The sequence below is a fragment of the Chanodichthys erythropterus genome, chromosome 15, assembly GCF_024489055.1.
Source record: "Chanodichthys erythropterus isolate Z2021 chromosome 15, ASM2448905v1, whole genome shotgun sequence".
NCBI lineage: Eukaryota > Metazoa > Chordata > Actinopteri > Cypriniformes > Xenocyprididae > Chanodichthys > Chanodichthys erythropterus.
The window spans coordinates 14,638,883-14,650,379 of NC_090235.1; the positions used below are offsets into that span (position 1 = coordinate 14,638,883).

The 11,497-nt window shown below is 40.3% G+C and overlaps 1 protein-coding gene across 2 annotated transcripts in view; it reads right to left on the bottom strand.

The window, feature by feature from the left end:
- The window catches only part of LOC137037423 (venom phosphodiesterase CdcPDE), a 38,036-nt gene extending 26,834 nt beyond the window's left edge, over nucleotides 1-11,202 (bottom strand). For both annotated transcript variants that reach the window (XM_067411400.1, XM_067411399.1), the window contains exons 1-11: nucleotides 11,057-11,202; nucleotides 9,380-9,470; nucleotides 7,817-7,948; nucleotides 6,569-6,694; nucleotides 6,337-6,397; nucleotides 5,853-5,950; nucleotides 5,692-5,771; nucleotides 5,248-5,367; nucleotides 5,057-5,166; nucleotides 4,255-4,320; nucleotides 3,970-4,042 (exon numbers count right to left, since the gene is read on the bottom strand). In XM_067411400.1, coding sequence (XP_067267501.1) covers nucleotides 3,970-4,042; nucleotides 4,255-4,320; nucleotides 5,057-5,166; nucleotides 5,248-5,367; nucleotides 5,692-5,771; nucleotides 5,853-5,950; nucleotides 6,337-6,397; nucleotides 6,569-6,694; nucleotides 7,817-7,948; nucleotides 9,380-9,470; nucleotides 11,057-11,092 — 993 coding nt within the window. In that variant the 5' untranslated portion in view covers nucleotides 11,093-11,202. The remainder of the gene's footprint in view (nucleotides 1-3,969; nucleotides 4,043-4,254; nucleotides 4,321-5,056; nucleotides 5,167-5,247; nucleotides 5,368-5,691; nucleotides 5,772-5,852; nucleotides 5,951-6,336; nucleotides 6,398-6,568; nucleotides 6,695-7,816; nucleotides 7,949-9,379; nucleotides 9,471-11,056) is intronic.
- Between the last annotated feature and the right edge of the window lie 295 nt (nucleotides 11,203-11,497).

The window sequence follows — 11,497 nt, forward strand, 5'->3', positions numbered from 1 at the left end:
GTGTGAATGTGTGTGTGACTTGTCTACCCAAGCATTAGAAGACTGGATCTGTCAGATTGCGTGAATTCAGCAGGCACGTAGCAATGCTGATGGTCATCCACTGAACCCTGTTCCTCCCCCAGTTGTCTCGACTCCTGTCTTGCCACTGGACCCGGGCGGCCCTGTGGCGATGAGTGAGTGTCAAAGGATGTGCTGGGAGCTGTAGTTGCAAACCTGTTCACAGGTGGCTCAGACCATATGGTCGTCTTCCACTGGAACGAGGTTGGTATTAGCTTTTGGCAGTGCCCTGAGCAACGGAGTAGCCCTTTTCAAGATTGCACTGCTCACCTCCGTAGCCTGAGCAGGGGACTAAAAAAGGTGTCCGAAAAATTGCGCACCTCACCCAATGCCTGACCAGCCTGCCGCAGCTGGTGGGTAGCAGCGGTAGCAGCTACAAGAAAAAGAATAAGAAAATCAAGGTGTCTCTTCTCACCTTTGGTGCATGGAATGTGTGCACTCTGATGGACAAAGCTCAAGCGAACAGACCAGAAAGAAGAAGAGCCCTAGTGGGCTATAGAGCTGGCTCGATAAAATGCTGACATTGCCGCTCATAGCAAAACTTGTCTAACAGAGGAAGGACAACTGATGCATCCAAGCTCTAAGCACTGGCATCTCATTGACTTTGTCATTGTCAAGAAGAGGGACAGACAGGATGTATGGGTAACAAAATCCATGTGTGGAGCTGACTGTTGGACTGACCACAGACTCAGCATCAGCAAGATGAACCTGAGAATACTCTCAAAGAGATGCCCGCAAGGGAAGACTGCACCAAAGAGTCTGGACATCTCAAAGCTGAAGAAATCAGAGACTAAGCAGTAGCTGGAAAACCTGGCTGTCAACATCCAATCACTGACAACATCGAGGACAGCTGGGCCACCTTTCACAACACAGTCTATGCCTCTGATTATGGATCACTTGGTCCTAGCAAGAGAAAACATCAAGACCAGTTTGAAGACAACAGCGAACAAATGAACAACGTGGCATGCTCCAAGGAAGTGTATGGACCCCAACCTGCAATCTCATCTCAAGTTTCGCTGCTGATGGAACAACACAGCTCACAGAGAATCCCAGATACTTGAGCAGTGGGCAGAGCATTTAGATGCAGTCCTCAACAATCCATCCCACAACTGTGAAGAAGCGTCATAGTTCGATGTCAATGAGGACCTAGACACCCCTCCTATAATATCAGAAGTCGACAAAGCCATCAACCAGCTGTTCTATGGCAAAGCTTCTGGAGCTGATGCATTACCATCCGAGATCTACAAAGCTTCTGGACCATGCCTGCAAAACAGAACTACTCCAAACACTGTGGGCACAAGGAGCTATCCCTTAAGACAGTAGTCTCAAACTCAATTCCAGGAGGGCCACAGCTCTGCACAGTTTTGCTCCAACCCTAATCAAACACACCTGATCCAGCTAATTATGGTCTTCAGTATTACTAGAAACTTTCAAGCAGGTGTGAGTTGGAGCTGGTTGGAGCTAAACTGTGCAGAGCTGTGGCCCTCCAGGAGACCACTGCCTTAAGAATGCCACCATTTTGCACCTCTACAAACGCAAAGGAACCAGACAGATGTGCAACAACCACAGAGGAATCTCACTCCTTTGCATCGCAGGAAAAATCCTCGCAAGAATCTTCCTAAACCAACTCAACGCGCACCCAGAGCAAGACCTACTCCCTGAGAGCCAGTATGGCTTCAGGAAAGAATGAAGAACAGTAGGCATGATATTTGCCGGCTACCAAATGAAGTGCCAGGAACAAAACATTGATCTCTGCACCACATTTAACCAAGGTATTCAACACGTTAAGTCGTGAGGGGCTCTGGAAGATCATAAGCAAGTTTGGACGCCCCAAAAGATTCATTTGCATAGTATGCCAGTTCTGCATGATGGCATGAAGGTTTGTGTACTTGATAATGGAGAACCATCTCTTCCCTTACCAGTTACAAACACACTGTTCAGAATAAAGTTTTCTGCAATACTGACAGATGCTTTCCAGTACACTGACCCTGGCAATGACATCAAGTACAGGACAGATGGCAAGCTTAACCTGGGTCGCATTCAGGTCAAGACCGAGGTCCGTGTCGCCAGACTATGTGACTTCCTGTTTGCTGACGACTGAATTGTGACATGCAGGACAGTCTGGACCTGTTCTCCACAGCATGCAACAACTTTGGCCTCACCATTAGCACAAAGAAGGCTGTGGTGATGTACCAGCCTGCCACAGAAAAACCATACCAGGAGCCCACTGTGACTAAACAACTAGGCGCTATCAGCAGTGGACAAGTTCACCTACGTGGGGAGGACCCTTTCATGCAACGTGCATATTGACAATGAAACAGCTGTTAGAGTAGCCAAGGCCAGCGCTGCCTTTGGCAGAATACATTCATAAGTGTGGGAATGAAAAGGGATCAGACTGACCACCAAGCTGAAGGTCTATAGAGCCATAGTCCTGTTTGCCCTCCTGAAATTTGGACAGTTTACCAGCGACATGCCAGTAAGCTGAACCGCTTCCTGCTCTGCTGTCTCCACAAACTGTTGAAAGTGAAGTAGCAGGACAAAGTCCCTGACCCAGAAATACTCGAATGAGCCCAATTCTCAGCGCCGCTTAGGCTGGACACATTATGAGTTCTTACTAGAACCAGAAAGTATGACCATATTAGCCCAGTTCTGTCAACATTACATTGGCTCCCTATTAAACATCGTATAGATTTTAAAATCTTGCTACTTACTTATAAAGCTCTAAATAGTTTAGCTCCCCAGTACCTAAGTGAGCTCTTAATGCATTATAGTCCTTCACGTTTATTGCGATCTCAGAATTCAGGCCAGTTGATAATACCCAGAATATCAAAATCAACTGAAGGCGGCAGATCCTTTTCCTATTTAGCACCTAAACTCTGGAACAATCTTCCTAGCATTGTTCGGGAAGCAGACACACTCTGTCAGTTTAAATCTAGACTAAAAACACATCTCTTTGCTCTTACATACACATAACACATTATCAATACATTAACATTTTTCAATCTCTCAGTCTCTCTGCTTATCTTGAGGTTTGCCGGGTGCTGGATCCAGGCCGAATCCAGATCAGATGGAGAACCTGTGTCTGGACCTGACTACAACGTAGCCCAGGAGACAATGGGCCTACAGATCCAGTTCTGGCTGCATCTATAATTCAGATTTTTAATCCCCGTATCCGCTTACATATATTTATATATAATCTATTTTTAATCTCAATAATAAAAATGTATAATTCAGATTTTGATCTCCATATCCATTTACATATATTATATATATCTTCCAAGGGGTTTTTTCCCTCCTAGGACTTTTTTCCCAGTGTTAGCACGCTGGGTTTTTCTCCTAGGGTTTTTTTTCCACCCCTGGGAGTCAGCCAACATCTTCATGGGAAGACCTTGTCCTAAAGCCCTAAGCCTGGTGCCTTTGGTAACCAATGGGGCCACGTTCTCAGAGCAGCTGCACATTGAGACAGCAGAGAAAAAAGGGCTGCACATAAAAGCCCGAGCAATAAACAGTCAAATGACAGAGAGCACAAGGGCTCATTTGATCTGCCCACACTGCCAGAGACACTTCTGGCCTTCTCTTCTGACCCATGTTTCCCAACACTAGATGACATAGATGACACAGTTATATTTATTGGATTTTTGTGCCTTTATTCAGATAGGACAGTCGAGAGCAGACAGGAAAGCACTGGGCAGAGAAAGGGGGCAGGATTGGCAAAGGACCTCGAGACGGGAATCAAACTCGGGTCGCCGTGAGTGCATTTGCGGCACGTGTCGGCGCACTAACGACTAGGCTATCAGCGCCGACAAGTCAGTCATCTTTTTAATGGAAGGATGAACACAAGTGTGTGTGTGAGAGTGAGTGACTATGAATGTGTGTGTGAGTGTGTAGGCGTGTATGTGTGTGTGTTCTCACTCCTCCGCTGACGGGTCCAAAACTGTGTCCAGAACTATCAGGCTCCTCCAGGTACAGTGTTAAGAAATCTGGCCTACATGACCAAGAACAGCAGAAACACACAGATGAATGATGAAGCTACATCTCAACATGAATCATCATAATGTATCTTGATTTAAGAACGTTTAGATGTTTGTACTGGAGTCAGAGTGAACAAGTTCTGAAACACATGCTGTGAAAGCTGTGAAAAAATAGACATGAAGCAAAACAGATCCTGCAGATGTGATCTGATGAAGATGATTTTACCGTTTATCCTCCGGTAACTGCAGCCACCGTAGAACATTGAAGATCCTCTCCTCATACGGGACCGTACTGCGCACACACACACACACACACACAGTATATGATGGGTGATTAATGGTTTTGAGCTGATAAACTAAATGTGTGTATGTTTGAATGCAGGTAGATTTGACCTGTCAACTAGAGATTGATTTCTGCTGAAATACTGACACACTGACAAGTACAAATATCTGACAAAGGGCTCAGAAAAATAAGTGTGTTTTCAATTTGAATTAAAGGTTTAGTTCACTTCAAAATCAATCCTAGGTATATGACTTTTCTTCTTCCTGATGAACACAATCAGAGTTATATTAATAAATATCCTGATCAATAAACTTCCTTCACAATTCAAGAATTAATATCTTCAGTAAATGATATTTGTGCTGGATAACAAGGCATAAATACTGAGGAAGAACGTTTCTTTGCAGCGCAGGCAGTTCTACCAGAATTTTTACGCAGACAGTGAGAGAAAGACGTCGACATTTTGGATTCAGACGGCAATAGAATGACTGAGTAGATGCTGTAAATGTTGAAAATACCTTGAGAGCGAGAGTGAGATTTATTAACACTGATTAAAGGAAAACAGGATGAGTCAGAAAGGAAAGCGCAGGATGATTCCCTCAGATCTCCAACTGTGAAGAATCTCTCGACCGTATCACAGAGCACCGTGTTTATACTATCAGAACGAATCTGACGCACAGACCGCCCTGCTGAGACTCAGGTTCTGCTCGACTACACCGCATTATATGTGTGTGTGACGTAAACTAACCCGTCGTAATTCATGTACATATCTGGGAAACTGCCATTTATGGGCACATCGGATCCCGGCCAGAAGAATGTTCCGGCTTTCAGCCCCTGATACATGGCCGTGTTCCAGATCTGCGGGCAGAGGTCAGAGGTCAGGAGTCAGAGGTCAGTACAGGTGTGTGTGTGTGTGTGTGTGTATATGTGGGTTTGTACCGGTTGTCCCTGGTACCATCTGGGATTGTTTTTCTCACTGTTGGACAGACTGAAGGAGGCGTCGAACACGGGGTCGTACATGTTGTTATCCACCAGCCCATGTGACTCGGCGTACAGACCCTGCACATGACAACACACCTCTGACATCACTTCCTGCACATTCACATTCACTCATTCTGCAGATGCCTTCACCCACAAGGCCTTGCAAACAAGTAAATACAAAAATAATTAAAAAAAAAGTTTACTTGATTATCCAGACGTCATTTATTATAAAAATCATGAGTATCAAATATGATCATCAGGTTTATTTGTTCATCTCTCAGTCATCACTGGATTGCATTATAAGTTTTAAAACTACAGAGATTTGATCATAAATCTGAGCATTTTACTAAGACATATTATTGGCAGATTTCAATATTTCTATGTCAGTATCTCATGACTCACCGTGGCTATGGAGTAGTGGTTAGGGAAAGTCTTACTAGGGAACACGGCCTGCATGAAGGGTGAGGACGTACCGCACTGTCCTGAACAACACACACATGCACAATACAGTTTAATACTGAGATCCGGTGCATTAAATGAGTGTGTTTGTGTGTTTGACTCACTGATCTTGTCCAGCACTGGCACTAGTGAGCCCCACATCTGAAGATATTCGGCTCTCAAACCATCCAGAGAAACCAACAGCAGCGGCTGCCTCTTAAAACTACACAAACAAACACATCAATAAAACTAATGAGTGTGTGTGTGTGTTTTTATGACACAAATGTGTATAATGACAAGAAGAGGGTGACTTATGAGGACATTACTCCATGTCCCCACTTTTCAAAAGGCTTATAAATCAAACAGAATGAGTTTTTGTGAGGAAGTAAAAGTGTGCACAGTTTCCTGTGATGTTAGTTAGGAGTAGTGTAGGAGGAGAGAAAATACAGTATAAAAACATTACGCCTATGGAATGTCCCCACAAAGATTTCCTAGAAATCTATTTGTCAGAGGATCGAATGTAGTGCAGTGATTCATTTTATTGATTTATAATCATTTGATTTAGTGGTGTAGTGATTCAAGTGATTCATTTGGGTCACTGTGTGTCACCTAGCAGGGCATTTGGCTGTGCTCATGTCCACACACTCATCCTGAACCCACTGCGTGTCTCCTGCATCACAAACACACAATCCACACACAAATGGCATGTAACACATTGAATTAAACAGGAAATTTTACAGTAGAAAGACTGAAATAATGTTTATTTATTTCAGTCTCATGACAATGTATGCGTGGTTTAAGTAAAACACAAACCCCAATCCAAACTGAGGCAGAGACTCACCCTTACAGACGCTGTTGTAGTTTGAGCAGCAGTCTCCGGCGCTCATGCAGTCGTCAGAACAGTGACACTTACTGTCCGACAGGCGCGTCTCTCCACAGCGCACAGTCGTACAGTCCCAGCTCTGAGCTGGAACACCACAAACATCACTAAATTATTTCAGTTTGTACTGTTTTTCAGTTTTAAAGTCACACTTTATATTTAAGCTGCTTTGATACAGTCTGCATTGTAAAAAGCGCTATATAAATAAAGGTGACTTACTATTAGATGTCCTTAACTACTATGCACTTATAAAATGACTAAAATCTGTTTTTTTTGGCTTTACAATATAGTGACAAATGTTAAAAACGCAGGCGATAAAGAGATTCATCACACACAGCTTTTCCTCAAGCAGAGATGAGGCATCGAGAAGTTAAGATATCATAAACATTAACATCATGATTTCCTGTAAAGCTGCTTTGAAACATGTTAATGCACTATTGAATTAAGCTTGACGATGAAAATAGAGATGGTGCACAATATCATCCAGAGAAACACAAAAACACTGAAGTAATGCGGTAAACATTCATTTAAACACTAATGTACAGTCATTTCCATGAAAATCATCAAATGTGAGCTGTCACACAGAGAATTCTGGGAATGTAAATTATAAGATGATTTGCATGCTTTTTGGAAGTGACTAAGAACAGTTTTTTACTGTGAAATGACAAGAAATGTCCAGTTAGATCTATTACAGTTTTTCAAGAGAAAGAGTTACATTTTTTAGTTGGCAATTATGACAAATATCACACATGAACTGTAAAAAAAACTGACAGTAAATGTTACAGTGTTTGTCTGATATTTGTCATGATTACCTTTAATTGTGTTCATTGTTGAAAATGTTTCAAAAATATCAATGACAATGAATGAATGAGACGAATGTTCTGGGAAAGGCTGGTCGACTACATCCACACTTATCAGATGCTTTCAGACTGAGTAATCCAACAACATTCATCATTAACTGAACTGAGTGTGCTGCAAAATATCATGTTCTTGCTCATTCTTTCATCAAGACACATTTCCTGCACAAGCTAAATGACTTTTAAGAAGTTTAGATATTTACACCGGAAGTCAGGACAAAAATACTGAGGAAGAACTGCTGTGTTTATTATCTGCCAGACCGGCTGCTTCGGCCTGCTGTAACTTGTGAAGATGTTTACAGAGCGCTCAGATAACACACAGTCACATGATCAGTGTGAGACTGCCACTCACCGGGCAGGAGACAGATGTCCTTGTAGTCATGGCAACAGCTGCCAGTGTCCACACACTGTCTGTCACAGCGGCAGGCGGCAGGAGCGGCATCGAACGGCTCATAGCAACGATTCCTGCAGGACGGCAACACGTCTGACACACACACACACACACACACGTCAGAGGAAACATCTGAACTCAGAATCATATCCTGTCTGCTTAGCAAACATGGTCATTTCAAAAAGTAATACAGCCTCAATCATTATATCACTACAAAATCAATACTAGAAAAAAAAAAATCATTATAGTTATATATTGTAATATATTAATCAAAGCCATTTTTCATCAAATTATGAAACAAATGCAATTATTATTGTAGTTTTTTTTTAATATTTACAAATTAACCTGGTGACTGACACTCAGTGTTCATCCTGCGAAAATGTTTTGGAATTGGACATTGTGTTTCTCAACTTATTAAGACGTATGGCTTTGATTTTATAGCAATTCAGGCTACATAAAATTATAATGAGAAGATTATATTTGTGTGTTTGGGACATGGATTTCAATGGTGAGACTTTAGTTTTTGTAATCAGGCTCTCAGAAATTATATTTAAAAAATTATTTTGATTTATCAGCCAATATATCGGTTATCGGCTTTCAAATATAAAGAATTATCAGTATCTGCCAAAACTTTCATATCGGTGCATCTCTACCTGCTGATACCGATAGTTTGATTTTCTTAAAGAAAAAAAATCTCCCCCAAATAATGCTGTAAATGATACAGGGATCCTCTCATTTGGAACATTAATATAATATTAAATATGCTCTTTATCTTTAGATATAATAATTACACTCAAAAAACTAAAATATTTATATACAGCTCCGCTGTTATTTTTCATAAACACTTGTCTTCATGACAATCCTCCCCTCTCTAGTGTTTTTATAGCTTATTGTTTACATAATTATTATGTAATATGTATTGTTTATATAATTGTTGTTCACAAGTTGTTTTCTTGATGTCTTTCTGCAGGCGAAACACTGATTAATTGATTACACAAGGCATGATTTAGTCCAGTAAGTTGTACTGTATCTTTCAACATACCTTCTGATGTTCATGCATGTTTTTGAGATGTGGTTAAGAGGAAGAGACGGAGACACTACAGCGATCTGTCACGACACGTCAAAACGCCATTCGCTGTTTGAATTTCATGATTAGACAGAATTTGAAAGCAAGTAACAAAGTAACAAGCATGAATCTCTTTGTGATTATTGAATGTGAGGCGCAACAAATGTTTGTTATAAGGAAAAACCGAAGACCTGCAAACCTGAAGTACGATTTTTAATGATTTTTAACTGTCAAAGCTTCGTCTCAACTTGCCCTAAATTCAACACAAGAGAGATTTTCTTCACACACAGTATGATTTGCAGTTTGACATTTTCCACCCTTTTGATTGACAGGATAGAATCGGCCCTTGGCTGATTGCCAATAGTGAAAATAATTGCTTTACAAAAACAAAAAAAAGGCCTAATATAATTTTCTATGAGCAAAATATACCGTGTAACGTCTTTGTGTTTGTTTCTCACCTTTATTCCTGCAGTCCTGCAGCTGGAGACCGAGACCCAAACCCAAACCCAGAATGATCACCAGCACACACACCGCCAACAGCACCGCCAACTGCACACACACACGTTTGTTTTGCTATCTTAGTGAGGACATTGCATAGACTTCCATTGATTTTATATCAAGTCGATGATATTTTCTATCATCACCTAACCCAACCCCTACTTCTAAACCCATCACAGAAACATGATTTATGAGCCTTTTTAACTAGTGAGGACCAGTCAAATGTCTTCGCTAGTGGGTTGTGAAAGTATTTCACAATATAAGTGAGGATTTGGTCCTTCCAAGTATAGTCAAGACAAGAACTTTAGTACTAAAGTACTGAACAAAGACTAAATGAACATGTACAAGATTCCTGCTAAGACTGTAAAGCAATATTATTATATGATCATTCAGAGACTTATGAGGAATCTGCAGAACATGAGTCATTTGCACAAACTGTTTAGATTATTCTTAAAGTGGGGTTTCTATTTGTTTCTATTTGTAAGTCAGTTGATTAAAAACATAGATTGGTGCGTCTCCATGACAACCTTTCTGCTCGCTGTGACCTGAGCCACTCCCACACCAGACACGCGCCACAGTAACCACAGCGACCGCTCTTTATTTACGGATATGACGAGACAAGCTCGGACGAGACACATGTACACAATTTCCCATGAAAACCATAACACTTACAACAGGCTTACCGCAGTGAATCAGAGTAAGACAAACACACTTTTTAGAAGAATTGATGGTGTTTTGACTTGTTGCTGAAATTTTCAACAAAAAGTTACATAGTGTACCTTTAAATTAGGTCTGAACACAATTATTATTAAACTAAATAAAATTATTAATTGAATTGTTATATATATATATATATATATATATATATATATATATATATATATATATATATATATATATATACACACACACAATTATTATTTTATTTTTACAAATTACATTTAATCTAATTCACAAACTCAACATACTTGCATTTCATAATTTAAATAATACATTATATAATGATAATATGACAGACGGACGTGGATCATTCTTGTTTATCACACAAACGTCGTCAGGTTTACGTGTCCATAAAAATGAAATGACACAGTACAAAAGTTCAGACTTTGTATTTTGACTCTTCATCTGCGGATGGATTTCATACTTTCATTGTCTCGTTTTCCAGCACAAATATCTAAACATTCTTAAAGCAAGATACATTTACTGGAGAAGAGAAACGACTGAAGATATTAAACCTTGTTTCATGAGAAGTGCATCAAAATTGAGTTTTGAACAGGAACAAATCTCTGTCAGTGGAGTCAGAAAAATCAACCTAATTAAAAGTTATTTTTCTGACTCCACTGGCAGATATTTATTGTTTTAAACACAAGCCAAGACTAATTATACAGCATAAATCAATTTTATTTATGTGTTTATTTTACTTTCAAACATTTACTGGCCGTCTGCCTCCTGATGTGCGTATGTGAATGAATGAACAAACAGACTCAGGATGTGATGCAACATGAACGCTTCACGTTGTTCATCATCTGCCTGACCCTCCACAGAAACAGATGATCCTACAGGAATAATTAACCGTATCCCGTAGGATCTTACAGGACTGATTTACCGGTAAAGAGCAGAAAAGAGTCTCAACTCACCAGAAGAACCTTCTTTTTCTTGTTCTTGAAGTCCATCGTGATGTCCAGAAGAAACTGAGACACCCGCACACTGTCAGACCTTCTGTAAGAGTGTGTGTGTGTGAACTCTGTACTCTGATCACACACACATACACACACACACACACACACACACTAACAGAATCATGTTTACTGGCATAAAGGAGCAGCTGACAAAAATTGTACTATTTTAGTAATCATCATAAATTAGAGCTACTTTAATTTTAATTTTCTTGTTATCAACTTCAAATTTTGGTTAGACATGCGGCTTTGACTTTATAGCAATTTTAGAGCCCAACTTATTTTGTAAATTAAATATTTTATGTTAAATAAAATGTTTAAGTTTACTATAAAGTACTGCATTAAACTTCTATAACTTTTTTACACTTTCATTTTTTTGACCTCAGGTGTGTTTTCCAGAGC